General features: G+C 43.9%; 1 protein-coding gene across 3 annotated transcripts in view; it reads right to left on the bottom strand.

The window, feature by feature from the left end:
* The window catches only part of LOC130368057 (zinc metalloproteinase-disintegrin-like crotastatin), a 111,391-nt gene that overhangs the window by 68,241 nt on the left and 23,571 nt on the right, over nt 1-19,579 (bottom strand). For all 3 annotated transcript variants that reach the window (XM_056571285.1, XM_056571287.1, XM_056571286.1), the window contains exons 6-8: nt 5,891-5,967; nt 5,326-5,503; nt 620-682 (exon numbers count right to left, since the gene is read on the bottom strand). In XM_056571285.1, coding sequence (XP_056427260.1) covers nt 620-682; nt 5,326-5,503; nt 5,891-5,967 — 318 coding nt within the window. The remainder of the gene's footprint in view (nt 1-619; nt 683-5,325; nt 5,504-5,890; nt 5,968-19,579) is intronic.

Raw genomic sequence — 19,579 nt, 5'->3', positions numbered from 1 at the left:
CTCCTCCTGCAGTGGTCTTCAATCTGCGGACCTGCAGATGTTGCAAAACTACAACTTCCAGCAAGCCCGGACAGCCAACGGCTGTCTGGGCATGCTGGGAGTTGTAGTTTTGCAACATCTGGAGGTCCGCAGGTTGAAGACCACTATTGGGTTCAAAATCTTTATTTTTTAAGATTTTGCCCCTAAAAATTGGGTGCGTCTTATACGCCGGTGCGTCCTATAGGACGAAAAATACGGTATATATAAAAAAAAAAATCCGTACTGTAGAAGGTATTGTGAGCACATAAGTAATAAATCTACAACATGGTAGATAACACTTTTACAGCTTGGATTTGATCCATTAGTTTCTTCCCACATACATTTTACAATATTGGCGGGGAGAGGGGGTATATAAACATATTGAACAGGGTGCTGTCTAACCTAATGCTGGCCTTGCATGCAGAGTTTCTCTATGTCATTATGGATAATAGGGGTTTAGGAGAATTTCCTGACTATCACAGGACTTGCTGCGGACTCTCATGCATGAAACAAGTAGAGAAAGGGTTTGAATGGCTGTGAATCCATAGATCAGGGTATAAATTACACAATGTTTCTAATACAAAAATAACATGTCACTTACCATACTCTGATCAGCCACCATGAACAAGTCAATGTATTTTTTCGCATTCCAAAGATTTTCTTTCTGAAATAGTTGAACATAATAGTAAAATGAATTAAAGATATAGTGGCAAGAGAAGGAATTGCAGTATCCTGGTACCTGTTCTTCTTGCCACTGAAATAAGTTGTTGTGTGGCGGTAGATTTGTTTCAGTGCCAAAAACCTAGTATGGGTGTTGAGAGTCAGAACATGTATTATAATGCTCTGTATTACTTGTCATGTGCATACACCGTAGTTACATATGCACAATGGTTTACATTCTCTTTGCTGCCACCTCTGGTGGACTGTATGTAAACGTATGAGAGGAAGGTCACATAATTACACACACAAGATGCTTCTAGTCCATGCTAAGGAGACATCTTCTAAAATCCTAAAGATGGAAAGAATTATGTAAAGTCAGAAGGAAGAGGAATGGTGTTAGGATTCAGCAGGCTGGATGTGGATCCTCTGTGTCAGTGAGGGATTGGCGTGGACCGTACCGGTTCTAAGTTGCTACTGGTATAGCAATCACAGGAAACGCTTTCTCTAGGCACAAGGGCAACAAGATCCGGCAAAGCAGGGAAGGGGAAGTGAGGTTATCAAGGCGTGGAGCAGGTGGAAGCTAATTACACTGATTGGGTCAGGCACCAATTAGTGGTGCACTGGCCCTTTAAATCTTAGAGAGCTGGCGCGCGCGCCCTAGAGAGCAGAGCCGCGCGTGCCAGGACGTGACAGCCGGGGACCTGGACAGGTAAGTGGCTTGGGATGCGATCCACGAGCGGGCGCGTCCCGTCGGCAGTGACAGTGCAGCGCTCCCGGTCAGCGGGTCAGACCGGGGCGCTGCAGAGAGGAGAACGCCGCGAGCGCTCCGGGGAGGAGCAGGGACCCGGAGCGCTCGGAGTAACAAATGGAACAAGTGCCCTCCTGAAACTACTAGACTTCAAGTGGGCCTCTGACTGTAACCAGTGCTATGTGAGTTCCATGCTTGGAACCTTACTGCTCTACACCCTGCTACAAGGCATTGTAGTGCACAAAAGTAACACAAGTTTACTATCATGGGAGCAAGCCTGTGAAGCTCCATTTACAGCTCATTTGGACCGTATTTCCATGTTCAACCTTCAAAGGCCGACATTTATCATTGTCTTTAGACAGTTTTTTGTGTCTAGAAAAGGCGCACAAAAGGTCAAGCAGGGTTTATTTGCGCCTTTTTTGCACCTTTTGGTTTACACATATCTGCTGATTTTGATATGGAAAGGTTTTATGAACTGTGCCTTTTTGTGAAAAGGCGCGAAAAAGGCGCAAAGCCTTTTTCGCTCTAAAACTACACCAGCCCAGACTTAGCTTAGATTTTTGGTGTATGTGAAGAGAGAAATTTCAGAAAATGTGACCTGCACAAAATTTATCAAATGCTCTGTGACAATTTAATAAATTTGGTGCTCCTACACATTACAGCACACACAAAAAGTTGTAGAAAAATGCTTCACTTACACTTACAATGATAAATGCCAGCCAAAGTACTTAATTTAGAAACTCTCTAAACTTGCTTACAATGGGAATACTGCCTGCTCTTATATGCTAAAAGAAGAATCTGTATGAACTACAAAAGATTGTATACTGTAGTCTGTTTGCACATAGAAATTACATACCGTATTTATCGGCATATAACACGCATTTTTTAGGCTAAAATTTTTAGCCTAAAGTCTATCTGCGTGTTATACGCCGATAAGCCGCTGCAGTTCAATGATTTAAAGATGGTGCTTTAAATCAATGAACTGCAGCGGCTTTTGCAGGTCCAGAGACTGATGGCGCCGCTGCCCCATTGCCTCCCCCATCTCCAGTTTTTCTGACCCTGCAGAAGCCCCCAGGAAAGGTAGGGGGAGAGAGGCCGTCGCTGCCCACTTCTCTCCCCCTGCCTTTCCTGGGGTCTAGAGCCCTGCTGCTGCCGCTTCTCTCCCCCTGGCTATCAGCGCCGCTGCCCCATTGCTGGCGCCGCTGCCCCATTGCCTCCCCCATCCCCGGTTTTATAATTACCTGTTGCCGGGGTCGGGTCTGCGCTGCTTCTGGCTTCGGTGTGGCGTCTCCTGCGTCGTTGCTATGTGCTGTGCTGCGCAATGACGAGTGACGTCTTCAACGCGACGTCACTCGTCATTGCGCAGCGCATAGCAACGACGCAGGAGACGCCACACCGGAGCAAGAAGCAGCGCGGACCCGACCCCGGCAACAGGTAATTATAAAACCAGGTATGGGGGAGGGTGCTGGCAATGGGGCAGCGGCGCTGATAGCCATGGGGAGAGAAGCGGCGGCAGCAGGGCTCTAGACCCCAGGAAAGGCAGGGGGAGAGAAGCGGGCAGCGACGGCCTCTCTCCCCCTGCCTTTCCTGGGGACTTCTGCGGGGTCAGTAACAGTGTATCGGGGTATACACATGCACACACACGCACCCTCATTTTACCAAGGATATTTGGGTAAAATAGGCTGGTGCATGGTATACCCCGATAAATACGGTAAGTAAAACTACTGTTATTTATTCAAGTTCACAAAGGCATTCCATATTAGCATCTTAACACTACATACCGATAGACTAACCTACCTGTGCAGACTGCTATTGACAAAGGTTGTCAAGGCCACTAGGAATATGCTCAGGGTCCAGCTAATGCCCTCCAGCTCCCGTGACACTAACATCTTGGTAAGGAGAACTACAACTTTCAGCTGGTCCTCCATGACATATCCAGCCTTTCCACTGCAGGAATAGATTTCTAAATATCTTTTGGTAACTTACACCTGTAAGGACCAATCACCAATATGCCCCCTGTGAAATATCATAGCTCCGTGTCTTAATCTTACCAATTGTATAACACATATTGCCTGCACCTCTACCTGTCCTGTGTCTGTGAATAGAAGTAGGATTCTTCTTTAGGGCTATGTTCACACTGGTTTCTAGTGAACATGTTTGGTGTATGCTCTGGCAAAAGCTTCAAGCACATATGTCAAATGTAGCCTTAGACCCAATTCAACTGACAGTGACCATAAAGGTGCTTTTCCAATAGAGTAAATCACTGCAAAAACTAGACTGTGTGTTGCGTTTTTCTATACTGTAGCCAATGACTAATGTATGCCACTGTATGGATACACATTGGGGAATACTCCTTACTTATACCTCCTACATATATCCCACATGCAGTGTGGACATAGCATCAGTAACATACATGGTAAGGGAGATAACTGTTTTTATAGACCTATTAAGAACACGGGAAAAGGTCTCCACCATTAATACTGCTTAGGGAACTGCTTCTGTATCACATGCACAGAGGATATAAAAAGTCTTTATACCCTGTTAAAATGCCAGATTCTTGCGATGTTAAAGAATAAAACAAAGCTAAATACTGTCATAACTTATTTCACCTTTAGGGTAGCGTCACATTTTATCTACTTTTTTGTGTATTTTGCTGCAGATATTCTGTGGCTGATTTTGCTACCCATTGACTTCAATGAGTAGAAAAATACGAAGCAAATACAGCATGTGTGACCCGACCCTTTTTCTAACGTGAAAAATTCAATTGCAAAACAAGAGGTACAGGGAAAAAAAACACACACACTATAACCCGGTTGCAATTCCCTCCACCCTGACTAAAGCCCCAGTTCCAGCTGACGGAAAAGAGCCCTAAAGCATGATGCCGCCACCTCAATGCTCCACTGTGGGTATGGTTTCCTTTGGATGATGTGCAGCAATGTTTTTGTGCCAAACATACCTTTTGGAATTATGGCCAAAAAGTTCAACCGTGGTTTCAATAGACTATAACACATTTTCCCACATGCTTTTTGGGGACTTTATGTTTGTTTTTACAAACTTCAGTTGGGTTTGGATGTTTTTTTTTTTTGTTGTTGTAAGAAAAGGCTTCTGTTTTGTCATCCTACCTCATAGCCCATTCATATGAAAAAATATGGAAGATTTTTGTCACATGTAGCACACAGCCAGTACTTGCCAGAAATTCCTTCAGTTCCTTGGAAGCCATCCTGACCATTTTTGTTCTAGTCTTTTTATTTCTTTTGGAGGGATGTCAAGTTCTTGGTAATGTCTCTGTTGTGCCATATTTTCTCCAATTGAGGATGACTGTCCTCATTGTGTTCCGTGGTTTATCTGATACTTTGGAAATTATTTTGTACTCTATCAAGACTGTGGCTTTTGTTTTGAGATGCAACTAAGCAAATGTCAGGAAAATCCTACTAGAACAGCTGAAAGTTATTTTAGATTAGAATTACTTTAAATGATGGCAGGTGTGTAATGACTTCTGTTTAGCATAAGTTTGAATGTAATTAGTTATTTGGAACATTGTCCCAGTTATACACGGGTGTGAACACTTATGCAACCAGATATTGTGTATTTTGTTTTCTTCCCCCCTCAAAGATATCAGTTTGTTTTGCAATTGAATTGTTAAAGTTATAGATCACATTAAAAAGTTCCAACATGCATGACCCTACCCTAATACACAATTTTTTCTTAAAAGTTGGATGTAAAGTGAAGCTGTCAAGTCTTATACTTACAAAATAGGAAAGCGCATAATATACAGCTGTGATTTAATTTAATATTTTCATATGAAAAAGTCCTATAAATGCTGTCAGGACTCATACAGAAAGCCTGTTCGAAACCCTGAAAAATTATCCTCTGCTGTTCTCACAGCAAAAAAGTATTACCTCCACATCTAAAGCCCGAGCTGATGCAATGGATGGCGGCTTCTTTGGTGGAGGGTCGTCACTGACACCACAAGTTTTAATGGGTTCTTCCACTTGCTCATATACTGCATGTTCCTCAGTATCTGTTAACCGTAGGGGTTCAATGTAAAACCTCCGCTCTTGTGTCTGGATAAGGCCACTGTGTAATGATGGACAACACAGAAAACATGCCTATTTTAGTTTATTAGATAGATAGATAGATAGATAGATAGATATGAGATAGATAGCTAGATATGAGATAGATAGATATGAAATAGATATGAGATAGATATGAGATAGATAAATAGATATATAGATATGAGATAGATGATAGATAAATAGATATGAGATAGATAGATAGATAGATAGATATGAGATAGATCGATAGATAGATATGAGATAGATAAATAAATAGATAGATAGATATGAAATAGATAGATAGATAAATAGATATGAGATAGATAGATATGAAATAGATAAATAGATATGAGATAGATAGATCGATAGATATGAGATAGATAAATAGATAGATATGAGATAGATATACCTTAACCCATTACATGTACTGAGGGTGACCATTGAGTTGTTCTCATACTTTACATGCCCCTGGTAGTAGCAGTGATCCTGAAGAGATACATGTTAAAGGTTAGGGAACATTATATACAGATCACAGCAGTAGGTTGCAGCTCACTAGAACTACATATAACTGAGGTTACTGTGCAAAAACTCCCATACCCTAGGATTGGAAAAGTCAATTACAATGGATCACAGTCATATTGCTTTAAGTATATGGTAGGAAATAAGTAGGCATTTATTATACCATTATACATAAAATGTAAATAATGTGACTGTTAGACCACAGGGCCCTTGTGGTCAATGCAGTCACTAATATTTAGAACAATTAAAAAGTTGCATATAAAAATAGCAATAAATAAAAATGCGCCTATAGCTAACAGTATAACAACTAATGATTTAGCATATACACATACTTAGTGCTATCCAACGTCCAACCCGTTGGATCGAACCCAATTTTTATGGAGTACGTTATTGCACAAGAGAGAATTTTGAACGATGTGCTGTTATATCACAATTCTCCATGGTCAGCCCTATAATTCACCCAGTAAAAGGTCCTTAAAAGGTATTCCGATATGATGTTGCAAAAATACTACACTTAGCAATATATGAAGCAATAAATATGGTGACTTTTCAAAGTCTGTCCACCTAGAATCCTTACAGACTGGTTATAGAGTTCTTCTTACAGCAATCATACTTTTTTTTAAAAGGAGGATTAAACTTGAAAAATTTACTGAGCATATCAAGGTAAATAAATAAAAGATATATGGAATGGAGTGATGTAAAAACCAAACCGGTCAATATATAATAAGCTGGACGTGTTTAGGACCCCTTTCTTAGCAGCCAAATTATAATCACTAGTCTTATGTAGGCTCATACCATGTATAAGATACAAACTATAATCATTGGTTCATTTCTAAATTGGTCACTAATTGAAAATTGAGCACTGAATAATTGTACTGAAATACAAATCTACATTCAAACATATAGAAAGTCACTGTGCAATAAAAAATAAAAGTTAAATGTAATAGAGTACTATGAAAGTCAAAGTAGACGTGTTAAAAAAATAAAAAAAAAATATATATATATATATATATATATAAAATAAAAACTTTCTGTGGGGGAGGGAGGATATATAAAAAAATGTATGACCTAATATTTTTTTCTGATAAATATGTGATATGTACTGTTACGCCGAGCGCTCCGGGTCCCTGCTCCTCCCCGGAGCGCTCGCGGCGTTCCTCTCTCTGCAGCGCCCCGGTCAGACCCGCTGACCGGGAGCGCTGCACTGACATTGCCGGCGGAGATGCGATTCGCATAGCGGGACGCGCCCGCTCGCGAATCGCATCCCAAGTCACTTACCCATCCCGGTCCCCGGCTGTCATGTTCTGGCGCGGCCGGCTCCGCTCCTTAGGGCGCGAGCGCGCCAGCTCTCTAAGATTTAAAGGGCCAGTGCACCATTGATTGGTGCCTGGCCTAATTAGCTTCCACCTGCTCCCTGTCTATTTAACCTCACTTCCCCTGCACTTCCTTGCCGGATCTTGTTGCCTTGTGCCAGTGAAAGCGTTTAGTGTTGTCCAAAGCCTGTGTTCCAGATCTTCTGCTATCCACATTGACTACGAACCTTGCCGCCTGCCCCGACCTTCTGCTACGTCAGACCTTGCCTCTGCCTAGTCCTTCTGTCCCACGCCTTCTCAGCAGTCAGCGAGGTTGAGCTGTTGCCAGTGGATACGACCTGGTTGCTACCGCCGCAGCAAGACCATCCCGCTTTGCGGCGGGCTCTGGTGAAAACCAGTAGCAACTTAGAACCGGTCCACCGACACGGTCCATGCCAATCCCTCGCTGACACAGAGGATCCACATCCAGCCTGCCGAATCGTAACATGTACTTTATGTAGGTGATAATTACCGTATTTTTGGCCGTATAAGACGCACTTTTTCTACCCCAAAACTGGGGGGGAAAGTTGGTGCGTCTTATACGGCAAATACACACACCTATCGCGGCGGTCCCTGCGGCCATCAAGGGCCGGGACCCGCGGCTAATACAGGACATCACCGATCGCGGTGATGCCCTGTATTAACCCTTCAGACGCGGCGATCAAAGCTGAAGCGAAAGTGACACTAACCCGGCTGCTCAGTCGGGCCGTTCGGGACCGCCGCGGTGTCCCGAACAGCTTACAGGACAGCGGGAGGGACCTTACCTGCCTCCTCGGTGTCTGCTCCGTGCCAGGATCCCCTGCATGGCCGGAGCTCTACTTCGACGTCATCACGTCTTCGCGCACGCCGTCCCGTCATCCAATAGGAGCGGCATGCATAGCGACGTGATGACGGCGACGTGATGGCGGCAACGGAGACCGTGGATCCCGGGGAAGAAGACGTCCGGAGCGTCGGGGACACCACGGGGACGCGGCGACAGTGATGGACCGACATCCAGGGCAGGGGTGACAGGTCCGGAGCGGCGGGGACACGTGAGTATTACCTCCTATACCAGTGGTCTTCAACCTGCGGACCTCCAGATGTTGCAAAACTACAACTCCCAGCATGCCCGGACAGCCAACGGCTGTCCGGGCATGCTGGGAGTTGTAGTTTTGCAACATCTGGAGGTCCGCAGGTTGAATATCACTGTTGGGTTCAGAATCTTTTTTTCCTAGATTTTGCACCTTTAAAATTGGGTGCGTCTTATATGCCGGTGCGTCCTATAGTGCGAAAAATACGGAATGTTGAATTGTCTTTTCTATGTATGCTATATATTATCACATATGTATCTGTACATAAGTGCCATTTTGTATATCTTTGTATGGAATAAAATTTTGCTCTGTTTCATATAATTTACTTATGTACAATTTTTATTTGTGACTATAATAAAAATATTTAAAATAAAAAAATTAGATCTTGAGAAGTGTTATAAAGAAAGCTGAGAATGAATACCTAAAAAAGACATATAAGAGACATAATATAATACACAACATAATGTAAGGACATTGTATGCAATATACAAAAACAAAAAAAAATACATAAAGGCATTGAAAAAAAAATAAACGTAGGCACAGAAAAGTATAATGTATCAGATTGTATGGAAAACATATTGAAGATATAAATTAAATGCAGTGGAATGAAATGAAAATTTACTCAGTCAGGTACAAGCTCAGGAACCATTACTTTGCTGGTTTGCAAGTGACGGGTTGTGGGCAAGGGCCCGGCTGAGATATATGATACTAGGCATGTATCTTGAATGCCTCCACCAATTATCGGAAAATACTACCTATGCTTTACTTATCTAAGGCTTCTTTCACACTGCTGTTGTAAAATTAGAAATAAAAACGGCGGGGGCCAGGTAATGAGGAGGGCAACATAACAGGAGGGTAATTTTAAAAAGTTGAGATGGTGGTAGGTACTCTTTAAACCCATCCGGACTTAACAAATTCAGAGTTTCAATCCAATATTTTTCTCTCTGTAGAAGCCTTTTCTTAACCTCTTCCTCGGTTGTACCTCGGAACTCCTCAATGATCACCGATGACAGAGGTACAACCGAGGAAGGGGTTAAGAAAAGGCTTCTACAGAGAGAAGTCTATTGGATTGAAACTCTGAATTAGTTCCAGCATATTTCTGTGAGATCACATCATTCTATTATTCCTCGTATTGTATAGAACTTGCAACTTATCTTATATAAAGAAGATCAATGTCTGTTTGATTTTAATGTGTATTTCTCGTTACACAAATAATGTCTTGCGAGATTTGATGTTCCTTGTGATGTGGTGGTGGGAGCACGTTAGGGATACTTGAGAAAGGAGGCGTGACCTCCGAAATGTCGCTAGTGTTCGACACAGTCTCAGCTGTTCTCCTTTGTGAGAGGAAGGAACCTCCGCTGCAGGATGCCCGAGTGTGGTTGAAAATGTTCCGGCGAACGAGGAGTGTCAAGCGTATTTAGTTGGTGCACACTGGGTGAACGATAAGTGTCTTATCTTTTTGATATAGACTATGTTCATCTACTTTGAAGAAAGAAAATACTAAAATTGCATAATAAATAGAAAAGAACCTCTAGTTTAAATCACACCCTCTCATTGAAAAGACACTACTCAGGTATCAAAAATATAGAACATATTGCATGGGAACCAGATTACATTGTAGCCACACTAGATGTAAACTTACTATATACACTCATAAAACACCATTTGGGATTAAAGGCAGTTCAACACTTTCTTCAAACAGCACACCTCACAGGACAACAAATAGATTTAATGATAAAGGCAATTCATCTCATATTAACCCATAATTACTTTTATTATGAGGTTAATCATTACCAACAAATCACTGGTACAGCCATGGGCGCAAGGTTTGTGCCCAGTTATGCTAATATGTTTATGGCACACTGGGAACATATCAACAAAACTGATGCTGGGCACAAACCTAGTGCAATAGAAAATACACAGACATTTTAATTTGGAAAGGGCCTAAAGGTAGGGTCACACGGAACGGATCCGCTGCGTATTTTACGCTGCTGATCCGCAGGTGACCCGACCCATTTTGTGCCTCCAGCTGTTGCCACCCCTGTTCCCCCGACCCGCTCCATCCCTGGCCTGCTCGCAGTGGCAATCCGCTGATTACGAACAGCCACACAGGGGGCCTGTGAGTCGGTGAGTGCACTCTGACATTGCGGAGCAGCATGTGACCCTACCCTAAAAATTTGAATTTTCCCTTCTAAATCTAAACACTGACACCTTCAATATTGCTTTTTTGCCACACATTAGCACAGACAGTGTAGAATTTCTAGACTTAGGGATCTCCACAATTGGGAATAAATTAGTCTGTTGTACAAATGAAAAACCTATAGCAAAGAAAAATGTTATTCTTTTTTCAAACTGCCATCTACCAAGTTGGCTACTGAATGTACCTGGTAGCCAATATGAGTGCCTGCGCACTGTACATTTATGTTCCCTTATTAATAAATATGCGCTCTTATTCCTAACAGGCAGTGATCACTATATATGTTATTTGCTTCAGTCCTTGTATTTTGTTGTTTCTATGTTCTCTTTTACCTGATGTACTTGTCTCCTTCCACTGTACTTGGTGCCCTTTTTGCCTCCATATATACCTGTACAGTTCTCAATGCTCTAAAAAAGGAGGAGCTCGACTTCAAAACACATTATCCACTTATTTTACCATCTTTGTATTTTTATTTTTTTGTACTTTTAATAAAACCACTTGGTTCCCCATACTGCATACTATTGGACTGGATTCCTTTTTCCGGAATAAAATACAGCAGCGCCATTCCAGAAAGGTCACTTTATTTCTGCAATGTACAACAGGACTGGTTCACCATTTCTTAAGACCTCAAGGCCAGCAGCTGTTAATTTCACTGTAGCCCCTTTTAAGTGGAATGATATGCAAGATTGCCACTCACTCCAGGTGAACGGCCATTGCCTATAGGCTTATGTGCCCATCTTTCTTCCATCTATTTGATCCCTACCTATGGGTCAAGGTCCAATAAGGTAACGGATGAGGTGCCGCCTGCCGGTCCCCCCTTTTTTCTCCAGTCTCCCCTTTTTTTTTCTCTTCACAAGAGATTTTCTTTTTCAGATAAAGAGATTTACCATACATAGAAGTTGAAGAGCTGACTCTTTTAGAAACAAAAATTATCCAGAACACAACATTGTGCTGGAAAAAGTTCACTGGTTGGACAAAAAAGATTTCTATATAGACAAACAGGAGGAACATACTGACAATTTTGCATCCAGCAGCACATCTAAATTCATTCTCCCTTTTAACACAAATCATAAACAGATTACAAAAATATTTAAATGGGCATTTATTCCGTAAGAATAAGATATTAGCCTCCTTACTTCAAGTGAAACCATCAATTGTTTTCACCAAAGAGCAAAATCAAGGCTTATTGGAACCCCCTACGGTGAAACCATTAAAACCCACCTGTAAAACACATGGTTAGGCTCACATGGCTTTTCACAAGAAATAAAAGAATTTGGTTGCATATAGATCTTCATGTCAAGTATCACAGATAATGTCCAGGCCCTTGCCCATGACTTGTAGGCTGCAAACCAATGAAGTGACGGTTCTTGGGCTTGTGCCTGACTGAGAACACTTCTTAGATAATTTCACTTCACTGCATTTTATTTATTTGTACCATATGTTTTCCATACAATCGCATAAATTATCCTTTCCTGCGCATGAGTTTATTTTATTAGTTTTTTCCCCATGCTTTTATGTATTTATTTTAGTTTTTTATATACTGCATACATTGGGGAGAGATTTATCAAAACTTGTGTAGAGAAGGAGTGGTGTGTTTGCCCATAGCAACCAATGAGATTGCTTCTTTCATTTTTCACAGGCCTTTTAAAAAATGAAAGAAGCAATCTGATTGGTTGCTATAGGCAACTCAGCAACTTTATCAAAAACAGACAAGTTTTTATAAATCCCCCCCCCCTATGCCCTTACATTATCTTATGCATTATATTATTGGTAAGATTCGTAAACACCTGTGTAGAGGGAAAATGGTGCAGTTGTCCCATAGCAACCAATCAGATTGCTTCTTTCATTTTCAAGAAGGCCTTTGAAAAATGAAAGAATCGATCTGATTGGTTTCTATGGGCAACTGTACCACTCTCCCTCTGCACAGGTTTTGATAAAGCTCCCCTATGTCTCTTATTATATTAAATTCTTTTAGGTGTCAATTCTCTGCTTTTTTAATTTAAAAAATTTTATTTATTTTTTAATTTTTTTTACTTTGGTTACTTTCTTTTTTTATATGTTTTTTCATGCTGCTAATATTATTATCATTAGTATTATTTTTATTATTATGTTTGATTTACAACTTTTTGAATTGCACAGTGACTGACTATATGTTTGAATGTAGTATTGTATTTCAGTACAATTATTCAGTGCTCAATTTTCAATTAGTGACCAATTTAGAAATGAACCAATGATTATAGTTTGTATCTTACATGTTGTATATGAGCCCACATTAGGCTAGTGATTATAATTTTGGCTGTTGAGAAAAGCGTCTTTACCCTGAACCACGTTTAGCTTATTATATATTGACCAGTTTTGTTTTGACGCTCCATTCCATGTATCTATTAGTTATCTCTCTGAGAATCCAGTTGTGCGGTCTCACGTCAATCAGAATCTGAGCCCACACTCGGCAAACACCATGACATAACGCTGCTAAGTCCATGTTAGTATCTTATCTCAGAACAGTCATGTCAGAGATTGCTTTTCCAGCATCAAGGATTACATCAAAACGCCAGCAAATAACAGCGCTTTACTATCACTTGTAAGCCTGGACGGCTCACCTTTAATCCAAACCTGATGCATTGACTAAAGGTATGTGTTAAGGGTATGTTACGGTGAGCGCTCTGGTCCGGTGCTCCGACCATGAGCGCTCACCTCCCTGCTCTGCCGTCCGGGCCGCGGTTTGCATAGCGGGACGCGCCCGCATGTAGGGGAGGCTATGTAGGTGGATCGGTCTCGCCTGACCCAGCAGGAAAGAACTTGCCGACGAGCTGAGAATCTATGCTATGTACTGCGCTATTGCAGATAATTTCCTCAGAGATTGTCCTCTGCGTCTACAGTAACAGGGAAAAACCATTCGGACTCAGTCTTCCAGGAGTTTGTCAATTACAGTGGTCCCTCAACATACGATGGTAATTCATTCCAAACGACCCATCGTTTGTCGAATCCATCGTATGTTGAGGGATCCGTGCAATGTAAAGTATAGGAAGCTGTACTTACCTGTCCCCGCCGCTCCGGACCAGGTCCTCACCGCTCCCGCTGCTGTTCCAGGGGCTCCCGATGCTGTCCCGCTGCTCCGGTGTCTTCTTCGCGATCCTCTGGTGTCTTGCGCATCTTCTGCAGGGTCCGGGCCTCGCTTTCTGGTGACGTTATTACGCTGCTGCGCCGGCGCGGCGTGCGTAGTAACGTAATAACGACGCCGGAAAGCGAGGCCCGGACTCTGGAGAAGATGCGCAAGACACCGGAGGATCGCGAAGTGGACCCAGAGCAGCGGGAATAGGTAAGCAAACCTGCCAGGGATGCTTAAACTGCTATCCGACAGCAGCTTAAGCATTTTGCGCTGTCGGATAGCAGTTAATGCGATGGCCCCGACATAAAAGCATCGTATGTCGATGCTGACATCGACATGCGATGGCCTCTGAGAGGCCATCGTATGTCGATTTTATCATATGTCGGGGCCATCGTAGGTCGGGGGGTTACTGTATATTTTTCATGATCTTCTATACTCCTGTGTCATTGTCTATTTGGACGACATTCTCATCTACTCCTCCAATGTTCAGACTCATCGCTCTCACCTCTCCGAGACAGTCTCTATGCTAAACTAGAGAAGTGTACTTTTGAAAAAAACAGCCTTCCATTTCTGGAGTATATCATTACCAGTCAAGATCTTCAAATGGACCCTAACAAGTTGTCCACGGTACTGGACTGGTCTTGACCTTCTGGCTTGAAAGCTATTCCACGCTTTCTCGACTTTGACAGTTACTATTGGCAATTTATTCCTCATTACTCCACCTTGGTAGCCCCATCGTTTCTCTCACTGAGAAGACTGCTAATCCAAAGGTTTGGACTTCACGAAGCTTTCAAACAGTTAAAGTCCGCCTTCGCTTCAGCTTCGATTTTAACTAGGCCAATCCAAGCAAGCCATCTATTTTGGAAGTTGATGCTTCTTCCGTTGGTGATTGTACAATTTTAATGCAGAAGTCCTCTAATGGAAGAATTGTAACCTGCATTTTTTTCTCTAAGACCTTCTCTCCTGCGGAGAAAAATCATACCATTGGAGATCGTGAGCTCTTGGCAATAAAGATGGCTTCAGCACCTGCCCCCTGGGAAGACTTATGTACCCGTTTTAGACTCCGAGTTTAGTCTTCTCTTCTGGGCGGTAATTCCGGAATTCGTAAGTCCTTGCAGCTCATCTCCAGACAGTATTGGTGGCCTAGTTTAAAACAGGATGTTGTTGATTTTGTCCGTTCTTGTCCGGTCTGTGCCCGGGACAAGACCCAAACCTGCAGGTCTTCTACAGTCTTTGCCAGTTCCAGAGCTTCCCTGAACCGATATTGCTATGGACTTTATTACAGATCTTCCCTCTTCTGGCGGCAATACTGTCAACTGGGTTGTCGTAGACCTAAAATGGCTCCTTTTGTGCCTCTACCTGGATTACCATCTGCACCTAAGCTTGCTAAGCTTTTTCTTTGCCATATCTTCCACTTACATGGATTGCCATCTCATATTGTATCCAACCGTGGAGTCCAGTTCGTCTCTAATTTCTGGCGGGCCCTCTGCTCTCGTCTCCAAGTTAAGCTGGATTTTCCTCAGCTTATCACCCACAATCCAATGGACATGTCGAAAGGGTGAACCAGGTCTTGGGGGACTATTTTTGCCATTTTGTTTATGCTCGTCAAGACAACTGGGCCGATTTACTTCCCTGGGCAGAGTTTTTGTACAATCATAGGGATTCCGAATCCACTGGGACTTCACATTTCTTTGTGCTTCATGGACTTCATCCTCGTCCTCCTCTTCCCTTGTCTTCTTCCTCCAGAGTTCCCATGGTTGATGAACAAGTGCGGAATTTCTCCTCCATCTGGCAGAAGCCTCGCTATTATCTGTTATATGCCACATCTCGTATGAAGTCTCAAGCAGACAAGAAAGGCGTTCTTCTCCCGAATTCTCTCCTGGAGACAGAGTCTTTTTGTCATCCAAATTTATCTGCTTTGAGGTACCCAGCTATAAATTGGGCCCTCGCTATTTGGGTCCATATAAGATCAAGAAACGTTTAAATCCTGTGGCATATTCTCTCCATCTGCCATCTTCTCTCCGGATCCCGAATTCTTTTCATGTCTCCCTCTTGAAACCTGTTATCCATAACCACATTTCTAAAAAATATATTTTTCCTACTCCCATCTCAGGTACCTCTGATGTTTATATCGTTAAGGAAATTTTGTACTCCAAGTTTATCAGAGGAAAAAGTTTTTTCTTGGTGAATTGGGAAGGATTTGGGCCGGAGGAAAGGTCTTGGGAGCCGCAGGAAAACATCTTAGACTATTACCTCATTCAAAAATTCTTGTCCTCCAAAAAGAGGGGGAGCTGTTACGGTGAGTGCTCCGGTCTGGCGCTCCGACTTTAAGTGCTCACCTCCCTGCTCTCCCATCCGGGCCGCGGTTCGCATGGTGGGACGCACCCGCACGACCTGCTTCTCATCTGCCTCCGCCATGTCCCCATCTCCTTCTGCTGCCGGCGGGGCTGAGATTCGCATCACGAGATGCCCCCGCATGCGAATCCCAGACCGTCACTCACCTCATGCTCCTCCTGCCTACTCCTCTGCCTCTCTCCTCTGGCGCACATGTCCCCGTCCCCTAGGGCACGGGCCGGAGCTCGGAGATTTAAAGGACCAGTATGCCCAATAATTAAGTAACACCTGTGGCTCAGTTATAAGTTCCTCCACCTCCCACACTTCCATGCTGGATCTTCAGTGCCCCTAGCCTGAGATTAAGCATTTCCAATTGTCTGTTTGCCTTGCCTGTGCATTTTGACCCTTCCGCTATGTTATTTGACTATGCACCTTTGCCGACTGCCTTGACCTTCTGCTAAGTCTGACTATGCCTCTGTCTCATCCTTCTGTACCTCGTCTTGCCAAGTTACCTGTGTGGTTGAGCCGCATTGGTGGTAGTGTCCTGGGTGTTGCCTGCCACAGCAAGCCCATCCTGCCTTATGGCGGGCTCTGGTGAAGAGCAGCGGCACCTTAGACTCCGCTCCCCGATATGGCCCGTGTCATCTACCACACAGGTTAGAGGATCCACATCCAGCAGTGTTATAGTATGGACATTACAGGACTTGAAGTACTCCTCTTGGCAGTCTTTACATTGGACGGGTGAGCGGTGCATAGCACTAGTGAACAACTAGCATATAAGCTGAGAATGTATTAACCTTCTGTAAGCAAGCAGCTGGTAAATTGGTGTATGGGAGGTATTTATCACTTAGGCTTCTTTCCTCAGTCACAAAGAACTAGAGATCAGGCCTGGGTTTTGGGAGTGACTGAAGCCTCTCAGGATAAAGCCATTCCCATGCTCCAGTTCTGGTGTGTGAGTGTGTTAAAAGCCTGAGCTGGACATACAGGTGATCACCACTGCCAGAGAGCAGGAAAAGGAATGCTTTGGCTCAGCACTGATCAGTGTTATTGGTGCTCTGCTACTCTAGCCTGCAGCATCAGAGCCAGGGCCGTCTTTAATTTTGATTGGACCCTGGGCAAGCAATTTTTTTGCCCCTACCCTCCCACAGACAGCATAGTTCCCCCACATTAGGTGAACAGCATAGTTTCTCCACATTAGGTAGACAGTGTCAGGATCCGGGTTGGCGGAAGGTGAGGACACTGGAAGTGGATCCTCTGAACCAGAGAGGTGATGGCGTGGGCCGTACCAGGGGAACGGAGTCTAAGGGGTTACTGGTATTCACCAGAGCCGCCGCAAAGCGGGATGGACTTGCTGCGGCAGGTAACCCCCAGGTCGTTCCTCCCAGTAGCAACTCAACCTCTCTGGCGGCTGAGATGGACAAGGCAAGGCAAGGTCAGACGTAGCAGAAAGGTCAGGGCATGCGGCAAGGTTCGTAGTCAGGGGCAACAGCAGAGATTCTGGAAACACAGGCAAGGACACACTGGAACGCTTTCACTAGGCACTAGGCAACAAGTGATGTTCTATAGGGGAAACAGTGATTAGACTAGATTGGGCCAGGCACCAATTAGTGGTGCACTGGCCCTTTAAATTTCAGAGAGCCGGCGCGCGCGCCCTAGAGAGCGGGGCCGCGCGCCGGGCAGGAACAGAGGAAGGACGGAGCGGGTGAGAAGGGACATGGGATGCGATCCGTGAACGGGCACGTCCCGTCCCACGGATCGCATCCCCTCCGGTGACAGGGTAGCAGCTCTCTCGGTCAGCAGCACCGACCGGAGCGCTGCAAGCAGAGTAACGCCGCGAGCGCTCCGGGGAAACAGCGGGACCCGGAGCGCTCGGCGTTACAGACAGCATAGTTTCCCCACATTAGGTAGACAGCATAGTTCCCTCACATTAGGTATGCAGCAGTGTTCCTCCACATTAAGTAGACAGCATAGTTTCCCCACATAAGGTTAGACAGTACACTACCCCCCTGCCTGACCAACCGACACACACTAACAGACATACATTTAGAGACACACTACAGACAGATACACTTACAGACACACTCACCTGGCCATCCGTGGTTTCTTCTTTCCTGCAGCAGCTGGGATTTTAGTGTTGCTCGCGAATATTCGCAATTCAAATTTTATGCGCGAATATCGCATATTCGCGAATTCGCGAATATTCGCTAATATAGCGCTCTATATATTCGTAATTACGAATATTTTATTTATTTATTTTTTTTTTTTTTTTCACAGTACACATCACAGTGATCATCCCTCTCTGCTTCCAGCTTATGTGGTGTAAGAAGGCTCTAATACTACTGTGTGAGACTGGTGTGCAAATTTTCTCATATGCGAAAATTTGCATATGCTAATTTTCGCATATGCGAATTTCGCTAATACAAATTTTTGCATATGCAAATTTTCGTGCGTTAATTTTCACATATGCGAATATTCGCATATGAGAAAATAAAACGAGAATATTACGAATATGCGAATATTCGCGAATATGACGAATATTCGTCCATATATTCGCGAATTCGAATATGGCCTATGCCGCTCAAAACTAGGATTGATGTGTGACTTGACGTCCCCCGTCAGTCCAAGCAGCAGGCTCACTGTTTTAAAGGCCGCGGTGCTGCTTTAGAACAGTGAGCCGCATGGCTGGCCCTGCCCTGACCGGTGGCCGCTAGCTGCTTTAGCGTGGGGCTAAAGGGCTAGCTGCTTTGGGCTTTGGGCCCCCAGGAATGACAGGGCCCAGGGCAGCTGCCCCTTTTGCCCTGCGCTAAGGATGGCCCTGATCAGAGCACTGATCGGACAGCGAGGAGGCAGGTAAGGGCCCTTCCGTCATCCACTCACCTGATCGGGATCCACAATTTCGCAGCTGATGTCCCAATCATCTCCCTGAGCAACAGGCAACATTAGATCCCGCATTTAGACACTGCGATTAACTTTGTTTGCGGCATCTAAAGGATTAATTCCAGGCATCAGCCCGATCGGCAATGTCCGCCATTAACCGTGGGTCCTGGCTGCTGGCATTATCTCCTCCAGTGCTATGTCACTGAGGCAAGAAGCCTTAGTGACACATACCTCCCATTTACCAGCCACATGCTTACACTTGATATACTCAGGACATTTTTATGATTAATCTTCCTTTAAAAAAAAAATAATTCTGGATTCTAGGTGGCTTTAAAAAGCCCCAATAATTACTGCTTCATTTACTGCTACTTGACCAAGGCTGCATTCACACCAAGATTTGACCTTCCGATGAACAGATACGATTTCGGAAGCCCAAATGGCCTGAAATCATATATGTGCACGGACAGGTACTGACAGATACAGATCCATTAATTATCCTGGTGCTGAAGACCCGATCGTAGTCTGCTAATGACTATGATCTGGTCATTTTCTCAGCATGTCAGATTTTTGACACTGACTGAAAATCGTGGTCTGCAGCACCATAATAGTTAATGGCTCCATAACTATCAGTACCTGTTCG

Source organism: Hyla sarda, chromosome 4 (genome assembly GCF_029499605.1).
Source record: "Hyla sarda isolate aHylSar1 chromosome 4, aHylSar1.hap1, whole genome shotgun sequence".
NCBI classification, from domain to species: Eukaryota; Metazoa; Chordata; class Amphibia; order Anura; family Hylidae; genus Hyla; species Hyla sarda.
The sequence above is the reverse complement of the archived record's forward strand: the minus strand, read 5'-3'. Positions and strand labels throughout refer to the sequence as shown.